The sequence below is a fragment of the Canis aureus genome, chromosome 6 (assembly GCF_053574225.1).
Source record: "Canis aureus isolate CA01 chromosome 6, VMU_Caureus_v.1.0, whole genome shotgun sequence".
NCBI classification, from domain to species: domain Eukaryota; kingdom Metazoa; phylum Chordata; class Mammalia; order Carnivora; family Canidae; genus Canis; species Canis aureus.
The window spans coordinates 48,141,685-48,162,804 of NC_135616.1; the positions used below are offsets into that span (position 1 = coordinate 48,141,685).

A 21,120-nucleotide genomic window follows, 5' to 3' on the forward strand; every position below is an offset into this window, starting at 1 on the left:
TCATATTCTAGCTCCAGATTTCCTATGTGGATAGCTTTATCAAACTTATTTAATTTATCATAACAAAATAGAAACAAAAAGAACTCTGGTTGCCAGCTGGCAGCCACAAATTTCAAATGACAGTTCAAATGACCACAATTTAATCTATTTTATGAGTCATTATTCAACTGTCCTTACTCATCATATTGCATTTTTATAAAATTCTGTGTATTCTTCCTAGACATGTAGTAGCATAATTATAAATGAATTGTACTTTATTAATCCAACACTGAAATTGGCTGCTGTTGCTGCTTAGTGATTCAATTATATTTGACAGACTAAATTGTTTCAAATGGACCTTCACAAAAGTCTTTAATAAAATTAAAGTTATTTTAAAACTGCAAAAAAAAAAAAAAAAAAGAATAAATAAGTCAGGAAGTATAAAGTGGTCCTGGTAACCAAAACATTAATAATAAAACCTAAAGGAAGTTGGATTATCTCCTCTGGAGATTTGTAAAACAGTAGTTGCAGTGCTTTTTCAAATATATTAGAAAGCATGTTTACACTCTATATCCCAAAAGCCTTCAAATGAGGATGTTTGCTAGTAAGGGGGTGCTATTTCTCTGAGGCATAGGACATTAGGGGCAAGAATTGGGGAAGTAGAGAAGGTGGATGGGGGGATGGATGAAATAGGGTGAGGGGGATTAAGAGTGATGAGCACCTTATAATATACGGAATTGTTGAATCACTATATTGTACACCTAATTTTTTTAAAGATTTTATTCATTTACTCATGAGAGACACAGAGAGAGAGTCAGAGACACAGGCAGAGGGGGAAGCTGGCTCCATGCAGGGAGCCTGACATAGGACTCGATCCCTGGACCCCATGATCACACCCCGGGCTGAAGGCAGCGCTAAACCTCTGAGCCACCCGGGCTGCCCTACACCTGAAATTATATAACGCTGTGTGGGAACTACATTGGAATGAAATAAAATAAAAAATATTTTTCTGCATCATTAAAAAAATTAGGGGAGCTCTGACCTGCTCTCTATATCAGGGAATATTTTGATAGTTCCCAGGGCAATTTGGGAGGGAGACAACAGGAACCAGCAAGACTGGAAGAGCCTGGACCCCGCCAGGGAGAAAAGGCAGAGAAAATGGCAGGTGGAGAAGAGAGGCTCAGAGAAGGAGGGAGGCCAGCAGAAGGTAGGCTGCCTGGGGCCATGGGGAGGCCTTTGCCCTTCACAGGCTGTGGAATTGAGCGACCCAAAACAATTTTATATAGCTCTTAAAGAAGGTCCTGTGTTTAACCCCATTATAAAAGTAACAGTGAAAACCAAATAGAGGTGGCTGCAAATTTAGCATTAACCAAGTTCTAAGAATTGAGAATATGGGATCGGTGAGCCAGTGAGCATTTCCTCCCTCTTCTAATGTATTGAAGGCCCCACATGGGAACTCCCCCCAACACCTTCCCCTTCTTGGGCATCAGTGGGGATGAAGCTGCCCCCTTCCGCTTCCCCTGGTGCTGGGGGTGAAAAGGCTAGTTTCAGGCTCAAGCCCACATCACTCTGCTCATCTAACTTCCCTGATATTCTGAACCATGTCTTTTTTTTTTTTTTTAAGATTTTATTCATTTATTCATGAGAGACACAGAGAGAAACAGAGAGAGGCAGAGACATAGGCAGAGGGAGAAGTAGGCTCCATGCAGGGAGCCCGATGTGGGACTTGATCCAGGTCTCCAGGACCAGGCCCTGGACTGAAGGAGGCACTAAACCGCTGAGCCACCTGGGCTGCCCTGAACCATGTCTTACTCCTTGGTTTACTCATACTTTATTGGCTCAATCTCTGGGGAGGAGATGATGTCAGAATTGGCCTACTTGGCTAATTCCCTGTGAATCCAAGACAAAGGTGGGATGATTACTACGGTCACTCGCAATTTAGCAAAATCAAGATTGCCCAACGCTCCTGGGCGCACCTCCTACACCAGGCTGCACTGGCCACTGTGCTTGAGGACACCCATCCTGAGTTCCCCTTGGTGTTGACCTCATGTACCCATGCAGCCTCTTTCTTCATCTGTAAATCAAAGTGGTTGTATTAAGAGTCCAAGGTTGCTGATTACTGTAAGGTTCTGTTATGTAAAAGTGCATTACAAGTTTTCTTAGCCAATACACAGTGCTTAAAAATTTACATTCTTTCAGAATTCTAGTCTCACCCAACTGCCTGCCATAGATGGATGTGGACACTCATTTAGTTGGGAAAATGATATTTTGGTGCCAATTTAATATTTAAATGAAATGTCTGTCTCAAACTTCACTTTCTTTGTGAGATCTTTTCGGAAAACTAAAGCTACCTCCTCTCTGAGCCACACAGCTGAGCGCTCTTTCACTCAGGAGAGTTCTTCCGAAAGAACTTGATTACCACGTGTCCTCACCAGGCTGCCAGCTCCTCTCCTGGTTCTCAGCAACTCACACTAGCACGGGGGTTGGCACACAGGAGGACAGTTATTGCTCATGGAAGGGATACAGTCAGGATGCACAGCTTACACTTGCCTTGCATGTGCAAATCTTGTGTTTCTTTCCTGCAGCACCAAGCCCAGTTTGGGGCCGATTAAACAGGACATATTAGTTACTCAATTAAATAGGACATATTAATCATACAAAAATGTTTCTCTGACTATAGATGGTTGGTAGACTTTCTTCTGCTCCCTTCTCCTGCTGGGATCATGTAGTGAGATTCTGTATCTATGTTTTTATAAGGCCAAATAAGCGGGTTATTCTTTTAGAAAGTCACTAAATGGAAAATTTTGATCCTTCCCCACCCTTCTCCCATCCTCATAGGCCCTTAGTTGTTGGGATGTTTTACTTTTCAGCAGCTTTTTAAATGAACTTTAATTGCAGTAAACCACACATAATATAGCTTTAATCATCTTAACCCTTTTTTAGCGTACGGGTCAGTGGCGTTAAGGACATTCACATTGTCATGCAACCATCAGTATCATCGAGCCCCAGAACTCTATATCTTATAAACCTGAAACTCTATACCCATTAAACAATTGCTTCCCATTTCTCCCTCCCTCCAGGCCCTGGCAACCACCATCTACCCTCTGTTTCTATGAACTTAACTACTCTAGATACCTCACACAAGTCTTATATGGTACTTGTCCTGTAACTGGCTTATTTCACTTAGTATAAAGCCTTCCAGTTTCAACCATGTTGTGGCAGGTGTCAGGATTTCCTTTTTAAAAAATTTTTTTAAAGGCTGAATAGTATTCCAGTGTACATTGTATAGAAAACTTCCCCTTCTCCTCCGGTGAGTGTTTTCCTCACTCTCACGTACTACTCTGACACCAGATGCGTGTGTTGGGGCAGTGGGGCAGGGGGTGTGGGGAGCGTCCTCCACCAGGCCATTTCTCAGTGACTCAAGCTGGCTGACTTACAATTGAACAATTCTAACACTATGTGCCTGGAGTTAGCCTCAGATCCCAAAAGTTAAGATAGTCACAGTCTCACGGGAGACTCACCCACCCCTCCACACACACACACACTTCAAAGGCCAATGGCAATGCAGCTTGGACCTGGGCCCAATTGGCTATAAATCAAAAGTTCCCATGACCTTCTCTTCAGGTTCAATTGACTTGCTAGAGCAGCTACCAGAACTCAGGAAAACAGTTGGCTCACTGTTTATCAATTTATTATTAAAGGATATGATAAAGGAAGGGTACAGATGAACATCTAGTTGGAAAGATGTGTAGGGCAAGATATATGTTTGTCCTCTATTGGTGTGCTACTCTTCTACCAGCATCTCTATGTGTTCATGGACCGGGAAGCTCTCTGAACTCCATGCTTTTGGGACTTTTATGGAGATTCCTTCCCATGGGCATGATGGTTCATTAACTCCATTTCCAGTCCCTCTCCCCTCTCTGGCAATGGGTGGGGCTGAAAATTCCAAGCTTCTAATTATGGTTTGGTCTTTCTGGCAACCAGCCCCCATCCAGGAGCCCACCAAGTTACCTGATACCTCATTAGAACAAAAGAAACTCTTATCACCCAGGAAATTCCAAGGGATTTAGGAGCTCTGTGTTAGGAATCACAGAGCAAATATTAGAACAAAAGATCTCCTAGTGCTCTTATCATTTAGGAAATTACAAATTTTAGGAGTTCTGTGCCAGGAACTAGGGGCAGAAACCAATATATTTTTCTATTATCTTACATATTTATATACTACATTTTGTTTATCCATCCATCCATTGATGGACATTTGGGTCACTTTTGCTTTTTGACTACTGTGAATAACGCTGCTATGATCATGAGTATTCCAATATTTCTTCAAGTCCTTGCTTTCAGTTTCCCTTTCCCCAGAAAGGGAACTGCTGGATTATATGGAGATTCTATTTTTAATTTTTGGAGGAATGACTACACTGTTTTCCATAGCAGCTGCACCATTTTATATTCCTACCAACAGCACACAGGTGTTCCGATTTCTCTGCATCTTTCCCAACACTTATTATTTTCTGTTTTTCTCCCTGTTTTCTGATAGTAGCATCCTAATGAGTGTGAGGTGTTTCAAGCACTTTTACCATCACAAGGTCTACACAGACCTTGTTCCCATGAGCACCTGTGTTTTATCTCTTGCTGCCCAAGGTGTGTGGTCCATGGACACCACCTGAGTGTGTTTAGAATGTGTAATCTTGGCCTCCATCCTGGCCCTACAGAATTAGACTCTGCATTTTAGCATAATCCCAGCAGAATCTGAGAATAGCTGATCCACCTGCAATGGGAGCTCAGTGGGAGCAGAGACTCAAAGAATATAAACCTCATTTGGGTTCTGCACTTAATAAAATGAAGCCTTGTTGGATAAAGCAAGTTGGGTTTTTCTTTGGTTGATAGATGTTTGGTACATCCATTCTCTCTCAAATAAACAAACTTAGAAGCTATAAATATTATTATTATTATTATTTTAAAGATTTTATTTATTTATTCATGAGAGACACACACAGAGAGAGAGAGAGAGAGAGAGAGGCAGAGACACAGGCAGAGGGAGAAGCAGGCTCTATACAAGGAACCCAACGTGGGACTTGATTCTGGGTCTCCAGAATCAGGCCCTGGGCTGAAGGTGGCGCTAAACCACCCACCCATCTAAGTTATAAATATTAGATAAAAATACATTCTTCCCCCCAACTCTGTTACAATGTAAAGACAAGAAAAACACAAGGTAAGATAAAGGATTTTCTTTTGTAAACTACATCACCATCTGCCTTCTGTTGTTTTAGAAGTCATACAGCACTGAAAACATTTCTGGTTCATTCTATAAAGTCCTTTATAATTAAATTTGGGGCAAGAGAGTCAATTTGGGGAAAACCCTCTAGAGTTGCTCTTGCATTTTATGCTTGATAATAAATACATGATAATCCTCTCTATGTAATTGGAAGGAGATGGGAGAGAAAGGGTGTCCAGGCCACCATGAACAATGCATATAGGCAAAAAGAGCTTCAGAGGGATGAAAATTTAACTAACTCCTATTGAGTGTTTATTAGGGAAATTGGAACCTATCTTAAAGTCTCCTATCAATTAACATCTTAACTAGTATATGTTTCCAAATTGTAGACTGATCCAGGCAAGGCCAAAGATAGATCTAGAGAGGAAAGGAGGGGCCGATGTTAGACTCAACTGAAGCAAACACGATCTTCAGGGTAAACCCACCTGTGACTTGGTCCCATAGGGAATTGCAGACTTTTTTCCTGAAAGAGAATGAATCATTCTTGCTCTCATGGGAATGCCTTGGGATACAATCTGAAATAAAATCAGAAATATCAAGTTCAATTACCATAACATGGCATCATCCAAATAAGATATACACCGGTTTTAAAATGAGATTTTTCAAATATTTTCAAAAAATTAAAAATTAACGCAAAGGATGATGGAAGTATGATGGAAACAATGAAAATTATGTTCCCGCAAATTTTAGTTTTTGGTTTTTTTTTAACTTTTAGATTTTGTAATTGACTTAGATTTTATCTGCTCTAAATCACATATTATCATTAAAGAAAATGGTTCAGTGTTGGAGAGTTTATAAGTGATTTTTTTTCATGATCACAGAAGAGAGTAAAACATTAGGAAGAAAACTTAGGATGCCCAAACCTCCATGAAGAGTGTTTTCCTACACACACATCTAAGGAAAACTGTGGAACTAGAACTGGTACCTGTACTGACCCATATTATCACTTCAAAGACACGTTATCCACAAAAGTATTATCAGCAAAATATATTACATCTGTTCACACTTCCAAGCTACATGTGAGACAGTGAGAAGTTTGGCAGCATTGAGACCACATCAGGAAAATCTACAGACCTACAGTACTTATCCAAACCCTGGGGGCACATTGGTTTCAGGGTTCAAAGTTTTCAAATTTTAGATAGGTAATGGAATGCATATCCAGATATCACAAAACACCCCGTGGACTGTGGGGGCACCACCCCATATCGGAGGATAATATATCTGTAGCAAAACATTTTACACTAAATGAGAATTTTAAAAAGGCCATAAGAAGCCTCACATCAGGTCAAGTTTGCTGCTGAATGGGTGATGAAAAGCTTTCTGTTTCCAGAGTTTTTTGGAGTATAGAATTGTGGACAAGAGACTATGGAGCTGTATGGTCAAAAGAATGGGATTTTCTGGCCTCTTCTCATTGGGATGCCTCCTCAGGTCACACTTTCTGTAGGCTGAGACCTACCCTCTCACTGAGAACTCAGTGTCAGAAGAGATCATTAGGGGGGTTGTAGGATCCCCCTGCTCCGCGTCATGCTCCAGGTCCCCCAGCTGCCTCAAGTGTCAAATGTTCATCATCTTGCCAAATTTAGAAGTTTGAAAACCTTTGTAGGATGCATTTTCATGCAAAGTTTCTTGGCATCATATGGTGCTTTGAATTAGGCTGAAATCAAGAGCATGTAATTGTTGGAAAATTACAAGTATGATCTTTTATAAGGAAAATATGTTAATAAGGTACCTGATCTTCCAGGCCAATGGCATTCAAGGCTTGTCGTCCTCTATAAGAAAGGGCCAGATTAATGCTTCTTCCACGTGCAAATTTAGCCACTCGGATATCTAAGACATGGAAAGTAGACTCCGTATTACAAAAAGCTCCTCTATCTTAGGACAGGGTAAGCACACAGCATCTGAACAACTGGCGCAATCAGGACCAAGCTAAAAGACCCTGTTAAGTTCTTTAAAGCAAACACTAATCATAGATTTTGTATTAAAATAATTTAGATAGTTGAAGTTGTTAAAAAAATTTAAGTTCCTCTTTCTAAAAAAATTTATTTTTAAAATTGTCAGAGAATCAATTTTCTCATAATTTTCAATATTTTCTTACCTTCCCTAGCTTCGTATACATCAACTTGGAAATTCTTCTTTGCAAGGAAGCATGCATTTAATGATCCAACCTAGGAATCAAAGCAATTTTTTTTCATATTTTTATCTGATTCCACAATTCTAGAGAATTTTTGGCAGTATACAACATTGAGTGTAATTGTACTTGTACAATTGTACTTGTACTTGTAGCCTTGACTGTCACATTGATTTACTTAATCACTAATAGAAAGCATCATTTGCAAAAATAATGGGATTAACTCAAGATTAAACTGTATGATTTTCAGAAGTAGCTTTGGTATTTTTCTTTTTAAGTTTTTTATAGTGAGATATAACTTTCATACAGAAAGATAATAAAATGTGTACAGTTTACAGAATACTTAGAAAGCAAACATCCATATAACTACCACTCTGGTCAAAAACAGAATATCACTGCCAATCCTTCATAGTTCTCCCCATTTGTTCTCCAGTTATGATCCCCAATCTTTCACCCAGCAAATGTTATTATGACTTTTGTAATAACCCATCCTTGCTTTTGAATCAGTAATTAGAATCACACTTGTATATATTCTCTTTTTTAACTCAACAAAATGCTTCTGAGATTCATATATGTGATTGTACATAAACCCCAGGTCATCCACTTTCTTTATTGTATGATTTCTTCATTGAGTGAAATCTCACAGATTATTTAGCTGTTCTACTGTTGAAGGACATTTGAGTTGCTTTGCTCTGAGAATATTTTTTCTCACTTTTATTGAAATATAATTGACATATAATATTGTATAAATTTAATGTATACAATATAATGGTTTGATAAATGTATACATTGTGAAATGATGGTCTGAGAGCATTATTAATGCTGCAGGGATGAGATAGATACCACCTCATACCAGTCAGAATAGATAAAATTAACATCTCAGGAAACAACAGATGTTGGCAAGGATGTGGAGAAAGGGGAACCCTCTTACACTGTCGGAAGGGATGCAAACTGGTGCAGCCACTTTGGAAAACAGTATGGAGGTCCTTCAAGAAGTTAAAAATAGAGCTACCGTATGAATCAGCAATTATGCTACTTGGTATTTATCTAAAGGATATAAACGTTAGTGATCTGAAGGGGCACCTGCACCCCAATGCTTATAGCAACAATGTCCCCAATAGCCAAAATATGGAAAGAGCCCAGACGTCCATCAACATGTATATATGTGTATATATATATATATGAACATATATGTATCCATGTATACCTACATACACATATATATACAATGGAATGTTAGCCATCAAAAGAATGAAATTTCACCATTTGCAATGACATGGATGGAACTAGAGGATATTATGCTAAGTGAAATAAGTCAGTCAGAGGAAGACTAGTATCATATGATTTCATTCATATGTGGAATTTGAGAAACAAAACAGATGAATATAGGGGAAGGGAGGGAAAAATAAAATAAGATGATATCAGAGAGGAAGTGAGACAAACCATAAGAGACTCTTAACTATAGGAAACAAACTGAGGGTTGCTGGAGGGGAGATGGGTGAGGGGATGGGAAACTGGGTGATGAGCAGAAAGGCAGGCACTTGACGTCATGAGCACTTAGTGTTATATGCAACTGATGAATCACTGAAGTCTACCTCTGAAACTAATACTACTCTATATGTCAATTAATTGATCCTAAATTTAAAAAAATTTTAATGCTACAGGGGCACCTGGGTGGCTCAATCAATTAAGTGTCCAACTTTTGATTGCAGTTCAGGTCATGATCTCAAGGTCATGAGACTGAGCCCCACATTGGGCTCCACATTGATCATGGAGCCTGCTTAAGATTGTCTCTGTGCCTCTCCCTCTGCTCCTTCCCCTTGTGCTCTCTCGATCTAGAAAATTAAAAAACAAAACAAAAACAAAACAATGCTGCAAAACCCAGTTTTGTACCTGTATCCCATATACAGTTGCAGAACTTTTCTCTAGGGTTTTATACATGGAAGTGGAATCCCTAGTCAAAGGTTTATGTATCTTCACTGTAATAAAGGTCAACCTGTTTTGGAATTTTGTGTGAATGTGTTTTCTTACCAACAGCTTGTGAGAGTCTTTCCTTGTCAGCACTTGGTGTTCTCAAACTTTTAAATGTTGTGATGGATGGGTAAGATAGGAAGGTATGTGGTTTTAATTTGTATATGACTGATTGCTAAAAAGGTTAAACTCTTTTTCATATACTGACTGGCTATTTGGATCTCTTGTGTAAAGTGCCTGTTTGTCTCCTGCCCATTTTCTATTGGGCTTTTTTTCCTGTAGATTACTTGAGTTATTCATAGATCTGAGTACAGAGTCCTCATCATTTTCAAATGTTGCAAATATTTTCTTCTGTTCTGGGGCTTGTTTTTAAACTTTATAGTATCTTTTACAAAATTTTGTTATTATTGAAGTACCATTGGGTTGACATATTGCTATATTTGTTTCAGATGTGAAACTCTACAGTAGCTTTTAAAGATGAGGAGCTCTTTATTTTAATGCAGTCACCTTTATCCATCTTCTACATTATTTTTTAAAATATATTTATTTATTTTAGTAAGATAGAGTTGAAGCATGAGGGAGACGAGCAGAGGGGAGAGAGGGAATCTAAAACAGATTCCCCACTAAGCACAGAACCTGACTCAGGGCTCAATCTCACAACCCTGAGATCATGATCTGAGCCAAAATCAAGAGTCTGACACTTAACCAACTGCACGACCCAGGCGCCCCCATCTTTTCCATTATTATTAATGCATTTGGCATCTTGTTTAAGGAATGTTTTCCTGCTCTGAGATTATGAAGAATTTTTTGCTGTTGTCTTCTCAAGACTTTGTAGTGTTGCCTTTGAACAGCTTTATGTAGGTCACAGTGATTTATTTGCCACCTCATCGCTAGCAACTTATATTTGGCAAGATCATCCATATTCAATTATCACACTAGAATTTTTAGCAGCACTGAATGGTGTTAACTAACTTTTCTTCTTGAAACACTAAACTTCCTTTGTTTTCTGATTTTCTTCATATATCTTTGGTCATTCCCTCTTTCTCTCTTTCATCCTCATAAGAAAGACAGACCCTGGAGTTTCTAAAGCTTCCAGTCTGGTCTATCCTCCACCCATGGGGATGCACTGACTTTCATCTCTTACACAGACCTCCTTTTTGGGCTCATGCATACAAATGCTTCATTGCTGTAGCCTCCTACAGGTCTCCAAGCTCCTCAGAACCAATAACTCCAAACTGAAACTTATGACTCTTGCCCCACATTATGTCAATTCTCTGCAAATATGTAAATGAATAATATTCGGATGGGATAGAAACCTAAGCATCATCCTTGGGACCTCTCTTCCTCATCTCCACATCCAATCCATTCCAAGTTCTGCCAATTCTACCTCTTGATGTTTTTTTACCCATCTTTTTTCATTTTTACCATTATGCTTCTATCATGTCATCATGATCACTATGCTTGACTAATGTCAAGCTTCCTGTCTGTTCTACCAGCATTCATCTGACTTCTTGCCAACCGATTATCCATGAGCAGCCATTTGGTGTGATGGCAAAACAGGTCATTTGAACTAAATCTTCTACAAGATAAAGGAAACAGAAGAACGTAGCATTTGGAGCCATGTCTGATGGTATCTACTGATTGCCAGACAGGCTGAGAACTTCAGCAGAGTTTATGACAGACTCATGAAGCCAGAGGATAAAATCTGGAATTCAGGACAGCAACCCAGATTCAGAAGGGTTAGTAAATCCCCAGGCTTTGAGTCAGGACCCTGAACAGGTACATCCTGGAAGTTAGGCAAACTGGAAATGAACCAATGATGGAAGGGACAGTAGACAGCCTAGAGATCATCTTTAGTCCTGATTGGATCACGCTCATCCAGGACTGTTATTAGCCACACCCACCTGACAGAAACAAACATAATACTCTCTAGAGAAAAATGCCTGCATCATAGGTCTCAAATTTTCTCCATGATATTTAAAAATTACGCAGATCATATCACTCTTCTGCCCTAGCTCTGCTAGCCTTCTTTCAATTGCTTGTACATACCATGCTTTCTGCTAACAGAGGATTTACCACATACTATTTCCATAGCCAACAACCTTCTTCCTTTCCCTCTTTACTTGGTAAACCCACATCCATCTTCAGAATTCCATGCAGCTTCACTTGTTGAGGAAGCTTCCTTGGCAACACTACCTCAGACCCCTTCTTATGGGTTCTCATGGTGCTACAGACTTTTCCTTTGAAAAAATGTTAAAGGTTAAATTGTGCACCCCCAAATTCATCTTCTGCAGTCCTATCCTTCACACATTAGAGTATGACTTCTTTGAAAAGGGGGTCTTTACAAAGATAATTAAGTTAAAATGAGGTCTTTAGGATGAGCCATAATCCACATGATTGGTGTCCTTATAGAAAGGGGACTTTGAATACTGATAGACACACAGAGGGAAGATGATATTAAGAGACATGGGGAGAGGGATGCCTGGGTACCTCAGTGGTTGAGCTTCTGCTTTTGGCTCAGGGTGTGATCATGGAGTCCCAGGGTCAAATCCCACATCAGGCTTCCTTCATGGAACCTGCTTCTCCCTCTGCCTGTGTCTCTGCCTCTCTCTCTCTCTCTCTCTCTGTGTCTCTCATGAATAAATAAACAAAATCTTTTTTTTTGGAAAATAAAAAGAGAGAGGTGGGGGAAGCTGGCCATCTGCAAGCCTAGGAGTGAGGCCTGGGACTCATCCCTCCCTCATACTTTCAGAAGGAACCAACCTGCTGACTCTTGGACTTCTAGCCTCCAGGACTATAAGACAATAAAAATCTGTTCTTTGAGCCACTTGGTTTGTGGTACTTTGTTATGGAAGCCTGCAGAAACTAATACAAAGAACTTATCACAATTGAAAGTTTACATCTTTAGGGTGACCGTATGGCCAATATCTGTCTACCCCACTGGGCTGCAAACTGGTTTGCTTGCCATTTTATCCCTAGCCTCTATCATTGTGTTTGCAGCATAATAAGTACCTGATTAGTACTTGTCAAATGTATAAATAAGTGGTAGAGGTTACATTTTTAAATAAAATTTGTAACCAAACCAAGTCAAAATTTATTGAGCATCTATTATGTATGATTTAAGCTACTAAACTTTAGGGATCGAAAGGTTATCAAGCTAAGTCCTTGGGCTCAAAAACATCAATTCAGTTAAGAAAAGACAAACATATAAACCAACCAATGCTTAGCAAACCATTTTTGAGTATAAAGGCCCACTTTTTACATAATAATTACAGTTGATTCTTGAAAAACATGGAGGTTAAGGGTGCTGACCCCAACCACTGTTGAAAATCCACCTATAACTTTTGACTCTGAAAACTTAACTACTAATAAGCCTACTGTTGGCCAGAAGCCTTACCAGTGATATAGTAACACATATTTTGTTTGTTATGTATTATACAGTGTATTCTTACATATAAAGTAAGCTAGAGAAGAGAAAATCATAAAGAAGAGAAAATATTTACAGGACTGTACTATATATATATTGAAAAAAAATCAGCACATAAGTGGACCCACACAGTTCAAACCCTGTTGTGCAAGGGTCAACTGTATATGTTTGGGTCACATAGTTTTATTCCATTTACCTAATGTTTTATATGCCTCTAGATTGAGAGGCCTATCTTAGCAAAATAATTTTGGGCCCAGAGGTAGAAATCAATGTTAAAAAAAAAACAACGGAATAAACACCTAGAGAACACACCAAGAAAGGATAAATTTTGCCCTGAGGGATGTGGCAGACTGTATTTGTCAAAGATGGCCAAAACAATATTTTCCATCTTATACAATCTTTTGCAGTTATGACCTTGACACTTTTTCACCAGAGAATGGAGTTCATTTCTCTACTTTGAATCCAGGAGGGCCTGTGATAGCCTTGATCAATAAAATGCAGTAGAAGTGACACTTGAGCTATTTCTAGGCATAGTCCTTAGGCTAGCCTGGAAGGGCCTGTGTCCTGCCTTTTGGAAGCCAGTGATCATGTGGGAAGAGTAAATATCTGCAGGTGCTGTGTAATGAAAAACCCAAGCAACAGGGAAGGCCACATGAAGTTGTTCAAGTCAAGAGCCTCAACTGAGCTCTTTACTCCCCAGTGGCCCATAGCAACTGCCTGCCATGGGACCACGCCATCTTGGACAGTTAGCCTGGTCAAGCTCCCAGATGACTAGGGCCATATGACAGACCATTGTCAGAGCTGTGAAGCATAGTGATAGAGTATCGTTTTAGGTCACTAGGTTTTGGAGTGCTTTGTTACATAGCAATAGATAGCCAGGACAAAGGGATTGGAAAAAACACAAAAAAACAAAAAATAACTTCCTGGAAAACATTACTTTTGAGTTGAGCTTTGAAGGGTGAGACTATTTTGACATGTAGAGAAGAAGCAAATTGATAAAGAGTAGGAATCCTTTTGGATATTTAAAAACAACTCTCAAGAAATCCAGAAAAATTATTATTTGAAAAATATTGATTTCCAAGTATTACAAGATTCCTGGCTAGACATTAAAAGTGGTCCAGAGAGGGCAGCCCCGGTGGCACAGCGGTTTGGCCCTGCCTGCAGCCCGGGGTGTGATCCTGGAGCCCCAGGATCGACTCCCACGTCGGGCTCCCTGCGTGGAGCCTGCTTCTCCCTCTGCCTCTCTTTCTCTGTCTATAAATAAATAAATAAAATCTTTAAATAAAAAAATAAAAAAAAAGTGGTCCAGAGAAAATAGCAGCCCTTAGGGAGTTCACAGTCCTGTCTAGGTCTTCATTTTTTTCTAATATTATTTATATATTTATATTTAACATATATATGTGTGTGTGTATATATATATATATATTTTTTTTTTTTTTCCCTATGTGCCAGCCCTGTGCTAGGTGCTAGGGATACAACAAAGAGCAAGATATACCCAGGCCTTTTGAGGTGATTATAGTTAATTATAACACAAGGTGCTCAATAATAGGAGAGTACAGAGAAAGAACCCTCAAGCCAAATTAGGGGTATGGAGTGGGATAGGGCATGATTTTCTGGAAAAAAAAAAAAGAAATCTAAACTGAGACCAAAAACATGTGCCAACTAAGAGTGAATGGATCACTAGGAGAGTTCTAAGTAAAAGGAATATGTGATAAAGATTAAAAGTAACTACTAAAAAGAATGAAACAGAGAAATCTGATTTAGAAAATAATGCTCATGTACAATACCCATGAAATGGTTGTTATGTATATTGCTCTACTCCATTAATCTTTACTGCAGCCACGTGAAGGAGGTACAGTTGATCTTGTCTGATGGGTACTGACATTGAGGTGCAGAGGAGCGAAGTGGCTCATCTAAGATAACACAGCTAGTGAGAGCTGGAGCTGGTATGGGGATTCAAATGGATTCAGTCTGGGTCTAGAGCATGAGCCCTTTACCAATAAATTAGAAATGTGTCTGAGTACCATTGAAGATACAGTTGAAGATGAAGACTGTGAATTTATAGTGGCACCAAGATGTGAGGTTATGTTATGTTATGAGGTTATGTTAGGTTATGTTTTTTTCTTATAGCACTGGACAGCCTGGGTTTCTACACAGAGGAAGAAACTCATTGGAACCAAGCAGGGTGGGTTTTGGCCACTTGGATGGGGTGAAAAGCAAGAACTTGAAGATTTTGGTTGGCTTGATAGTAACACCAAGTTGGATGAAATGGAAGGAACATAGAGGGGTGCTCCTGAACAGCAAGAAGTAGGAGGTTTCTGTGAAGAGCAGATGTAGCAGAAGCAACAGAAGGAATTAGGTTTTTAATCAGAGTCCAAGGTCTGACTCTATTATCTTGGATAGGGCAGTTCCATGGATGACAAGGTCTAAGTCCAACAGGAGTCATGGGGCTGAGGTATGATGGAGATGGAAGATAATGGAAAGCATGCAGTTCAAGGACAAAGGGGTTAGAGAATTGCATGGGTCAACAATGTGAGCTTTGATAGTCGCTTAGGGTGATGGCAGTGCTGGAATATACAGAAAAGATGTTGTGAACATGCTGAAGTCTTCAGGACAGAGAGGAAGTGGCTGAGAGGTAGATTGATGACAACAGAAAGGAGGTAGAAGGGAATATAAGTAGATGACACAAACCTCAAAGAGCATGCACAGAACACCGAGGCTTACAGGGCTGGAAGTTGCAGCGTAGAGTAAGGATACCAGGCTAGATTCCAATCCGGACATACCTGAGCCATGAGAGAAGGCTGCAAGGTGTAAAATAAAACCAGGAGTTTGAAGGGGAGAGTCAACAAGTAAAGTGAAGGGATCCCTGGGTGGCGCAGCGGTTTAGCGCCTGCCTTTGGCCCAGGGCGTGATCCTGGAGACCCGGGATCGAATCCCACATTGGGCTCCCGCTGCATGGAGCCTGCTTCTCCCTCTGCCTATGTCTCTGCCTCTCTCTCTCTCTCTCTCTCTCTCTCTCTGTGTGACTATCATACATAAATTAAAAAAAAAAAAAAAGAAAGTGTTAAAAAAAAAAAAAACAAGTAAAGTGAAAATGCTAGAAATTTTGCTTACCATAAAACCGGGGTCTGGAGAACCCTGAGGATGGCTTTGGAAGTAGGATTGAGGAATCACAGAGCTAGATGGGAGGCCTCAGAGGTTCTCAGCAGCTCCCTGGTGGATGTGGGGGCTAAGGAGAGGGTCACGCACCCGCTCTGTGTTTAGGGTCTATTTGTCAGTCCCAGATGCAAGCACAGAGAGACCTGATTCCTCTTCTATTTCCTGCAGTGTTTACTCTTCTGCTCCAAGGCACCTTCACATCTAAGCACCTATGTTTTTTGGGTTATTTTGTTTGTTGGTTTGGTTTGGTGTTTGTTCCTTTGTTGTTTTTTGTTGTTTTGTTTTTTAAATAATCTAGTGGTTCAGGCTTGAGCTCCTTTCACCATTTATTGATACTGTGACCACCAAACTTTCTTCATATCATTCAATTTCTGTAGACTGATGATAGTTATTTTAAGAACTTAGTCCCTATTTAAACGATTAAGTGTATGGAAAGGTTTCAAATTTAATTTTTGCAAAGCAATTCACACATTTAATATTCTGTAAGGTCAACCAAGAAATCCATGTTCAATTATTTTGGTAAAATAAATATACCAGAGTTGGGGTGAGGGATGAATAGATGGATCACAAAGGATTTTTGTGATGATACCCTAATGGTACATACATGTCATTATACATTTGTCCAGTCTCACAGAATGCATCTCAATGTACACTACAGACTTTGAGTGATGATATGTCCATGTAGGGTCATCTCTTGTACCAAATACCCCACTTTGGTAGGGGATGTTAATAGGGAACACTATGCATTTGTGGGAGCTGGAGATATTGGGAAATCTCTGTACCTTCTCTCTAATTTGCTTTGACCCTAAAGCTACCCCAAACAAAAGTCATAATAAATAACCATCTTTTCCTGTGCAGCCACTACTGAAATTATGAACACATTGTTAGCATTTGATGCAGCTGAAAAGATCATGACCAGTTGTTCTCTTTTTAATCCTTCAATCTGATTGCCTTCCTCTCAATTCCTCAATCTGAAGTGACTTCCTCTGATTGCTGGTGTTACTTTCTCAACAGTGGTCAAGCTGTCTCAACTAACAGCATGACTTGGTGCCTGGCACAGAACAGTGTGTCTCCACAACTTTTCCATCACTTTTCACTCCTTTCCAGCACAGCCCTAGACCCTATTATGTTTCACTAATCACAGCTCCTTTGATTTCACTGCAGGTGATTTCTTCCTGTTAAATATGAACTTCTTAAATCTCTATCTTCCTTCTCTGCTTTTTTCCAATTTATGAAAAGATGCTTGTCTATCTATATTCTTTCCATTTGTATGTTAAAGAATATCTAGCCAGGGCAGTAGCAGAGACAAGTTCGCATTAGGGAAAGGAAAACTGAAAGGCTACAGTGAAGTTGATACAATCAAATTAATTCCTTCCAAAGGCTAAATTGTTCTGTGGCATTTAGAAAACAAATGAAGAAGCAATTAAAGGCAAAATGGAGTAAGTTTCCCTGAAGGAAAGGAGAGGCTTGAGAAACTCCTCTGTCTTTCACAGCACATCATTCTCACTGCTCCTTTTATGGTGGAAAGCAGGACCTGGAAGGATATTGATCAGGAGACCAACAGGGTCGGGAGAGTTGGAATAAAGCTAGATGAAGTAATTTGGAAGTGAATCTTCCTTACTGGGAAGACAGGCCAGGGAGAAAGACAAATAGTACCCAAAAGCCACAGTCCAGGTGATGAACGATCAGTGAAAACCTAATGCGGGAAATGATCTAAGAGTAGAGAAAGAGGCAAGAAATCCACTAATCCATTTCTGGGAACCCAGCTACAAGAAGCCACGGACAAACAAGTCTCAGTGGCTGTGCCCAGAATAGACTCGGTTCCAACTCAAAGGTGGGTCTGTGGTCTACTTTCATGGTTTTCTTAGGCTCCTTTTCTTTGACTAAAACTGTTTCCAGGATCTGGGGAGAGGAGGTGGACTCAAGTGGATAATCTGCTTTAGTCCTTTCTAAGGCAGGTATTGATTTCTCCTTTTCCCAACCCCCCAACATTTCTTGTGTGTTTGCCAACTGAGTGTGTATACATGGCTCCTCATGGGGCAGAGGAGAGAGGTTGTGAACACAAAAAGATTAAATATAATCCTGGTTCATGAAAAATCAAGTGTTAGAATGAAGGCCAGGAGGAACTCTGATGCATTACTAGGGATGGTCTTGTCAACCACATCTCTCAAATCTCTGCCAAGTCTCCTCAGCAGAGGTCTGAGGAAATTCCTTGGTTATGTAATTACGGATTGTCCTAGTTGTTTGTTTTTCTGCTTTCTTCCCCCCCCCCCCCATCCTTTTACTTCCTTCTTCGCAAGTATGTGCTTTGACCCCACCCTGGTCTACTGTATTGACACCAACTTACCATTTAAAAACATTGCTTGTTTTTATGTAAATGCTGAAGTATGCTTCTTTGGTGTTTCACTGGCCTGATTTATTTTTTTTTAAGATTTTACTTATTTGAGAGAGAGAGTGCAAGAGAGAGAGAGCACAGGAGCAGAGGTGGAGGCAGAGAGAGAGGAAGGAGCAGACTCCTTGTTGAGCACAGGGGCTTGTTGGTCTTGGGGCTTCATCCCAGTACCCCATCCCAGGACACAATTCCAGGACCCGATGCCAGGACCCAGGGATCACGACCCAAGCCAAAGGTAGATGCTTAACAGAATGAACCATCCAGGTGCCTCATTGCTGGCCTCCTTTTATCAAGAGGATTCACCAAGTTTCTATGGATTCCCAGGTGACCTCTGCAGCAATGATCGTTCAAATGTCTAATGATAATGAGAAATGAGAAAATTGTACCTTTTAATTTACAAATGCTGACCCTAGTAGGAAGGGGCATCGTGACTATAAAAATGTCATGCATTTTATGCCTCTTTATTATAATGTGTTTGAAATTAATCTGGTAGTGTAATGTTAAACATATGTCAATTACTTTTGACTTAATGAAACATATAAAACTCTCCCTAAGACTCACAGACCTTACTGAGTTTGTCACCAAACAGAAAAATCTTTATATACCTCCCACTCATCCAACTATACTTTGATTTCTCAAGAATTTGATCTTTGAACACATCAATGTAATGAAAAGAAACAGATTGTTAACTGCACTTACTATGAAATAAGCACATAAAAATGTCTTCACACTTTTTAAGTAATGATTCCATCTGCTAAAATTGCATGTTCTTATTGCATGTATATTTTAATATGTATTTTATTTTTTTAAGATTTTATTTATTTATTCATGAGAGATACGCAGAGAGAGGCAGAGACACAGGCAGAGGGAGAAGCAGGGAGCCTGATATGAGACTCAGTCCCAGGACCCTGGGGATCATGCCTTGAGCCAAAGGCAGATGCTCAACTGCTGAGTCACCCAGGTACCCCTGTTTTAATATTTAAACCTTACCCTGAACTCGCCAGACTGTATCATCTGGATTTGGTCCCTGAGGCCAAGCAGCAGTCTCGATCTTCCTCCTTTGATGATGATGACTTTCTGTAGAGGTTCCTAGGGTTTTTTTCTAGCCTTGATCTCTCTCTTGCACTCCTCTCTGACTAATGAACCTCTTACTACCTGGCGGTCTTGGAGGTATCTCCATCTCAACATGTCTCAAATCCAACGGATTGCGTTCCCTCAACCTTCAAACCTCCTCCTTCTGTATTCCATTTTTTAGAGAATGACCACTCTGCCCACTAGTTCACCCAACCAGGATACTTCGGAACATGATTAACATCCCTTTCTACTTAGCAATATGCATTTAATTAGGCAACAAGTCTTTTTGATCCCCTTGAGTCTTTCTCAAAATAGGCCTCCTATCCATCCCTCCATTCTCTTTTCAGGGCTCTCACAGCCTTTCACCTGAACTATTATGACAATTTTCCAAAAACTCCTTTCTCCTCAGTCTCCACCTACTCAAGCCATGCTCCACACTAGACTAGGTGTCTCCTAAAACAAAAATTAGAGGATGCATTTTCTGTCTTAAAATCCTTCATTAGCTCCTCATAAGTCTGTAGGAAAAGTCCCAAATTTCAACATGACCTAAAAGGTTCTTACATGTGACCCCAACCTCTCTTTTCAGTTCATTTTTTGCCATTCTCTGTCTGTAACAGGCATACCAAAGTGACTATTTCCTGAACATGCTAGCATTTTGACACTTATATGCCTTTGAAAACAATGTTTCCTTTGCCTGAACAATCCATTCCTTCTTTCTCCATCTGGAAAATGTTTAGCCTTCTTTCAAGACTCATATTCTCGGTGCAATTTTTCTTGATACCTCTCCTCCTCGAAAAGACTTATTTGCCTTTCCTTCTGTAATTCCACAAATGTCTGTGTAAATATATGTGTTCCAATATTTCTCACAATGAATTGAATTAGTAGTTTACATTCCTTTCTGGCTTTCCCACAGGCTGTAAGTGCCCAGAGAGTAATGATATTTGTAAAACTTGTATTTTATCATTCTTTCTATTTCTTTTCCAAACCACAATACCTGTTACTTAGTAAGAACTCAATTTAAAAAAAAAAAAAAAAGATAAAATTAGATAAACTTAAAAAAAAAAAAAAGGCAATGTTCCACAATCTTAGCACCAGGGAGAACCAGTGTTAAAAATTTTTATGTATATGAAACACATAATATTTCTTTTAAAAAATGGCACCACATTGTGTTATTTTATGATTTCATTTTTAAAAGATGAATAGGATACTGTGAATATATTTCCATGTGAGAAAATATTTCAAGCCAAAATATTAAACAATTACATTTCATTGTATGCAATGTCCTTATATTTGGACACTGAAGTTATTTTACTTTTTTGGATTATGAACAATGCTATAGCATTATGAACAATCCTATAGCACCCACTAATTTCTTTTGATAGGAATTGCAGTAATGACATGGTGTCCCATTAGCTCCTGGGCCTTAGCACCAGGGAGGAATAAAGATAACAGGGAATGAAAGAGGACAGAGAAGAGAGAGGGAAGGGAATCCGAAATAAGCTGGAGAGACGATGCTGACAGCCTTGAGCATCGGAGGAGTTGGTCTGATCTCTGGTTTTGTTTTTGGAATAGCTGCACATCAGGCAAAAGACATCAGGAGTGTGTGGGACAAATTATTTTTAAGGATTTTTTGTGAGTACTGAATATCCTCCAGATTTGCTGTTTCTGAGAGACCACATTAAAGATTCTTCATTGCTTTTTATTTCTCCTAGGTT

General features: G+C 39.6%; 1 protein-coding gene across 1 annotated transcript in view; it reads right to left on the reverse strand.

The window, feature by feature from the left end:
• Positions 1-21,120, reverse strand: part of KMO (kynurenine 3-monooxygenase) — a 54,188-nt gene that overhangs the window by 26,759 nt on the left and 6,309 nt on the right. Inside the window, 3 exon segments of the mRNA XM_077901485.1 lie at positions 5,680-5,769; positions 6,984-7,081; positions 7,350-7,419. Coding sequence (XP_077757611.1) covers positions 5,680-5,769; positions 6,984-7,081; positions 7,350-7,419 — 258 coding nt within the window.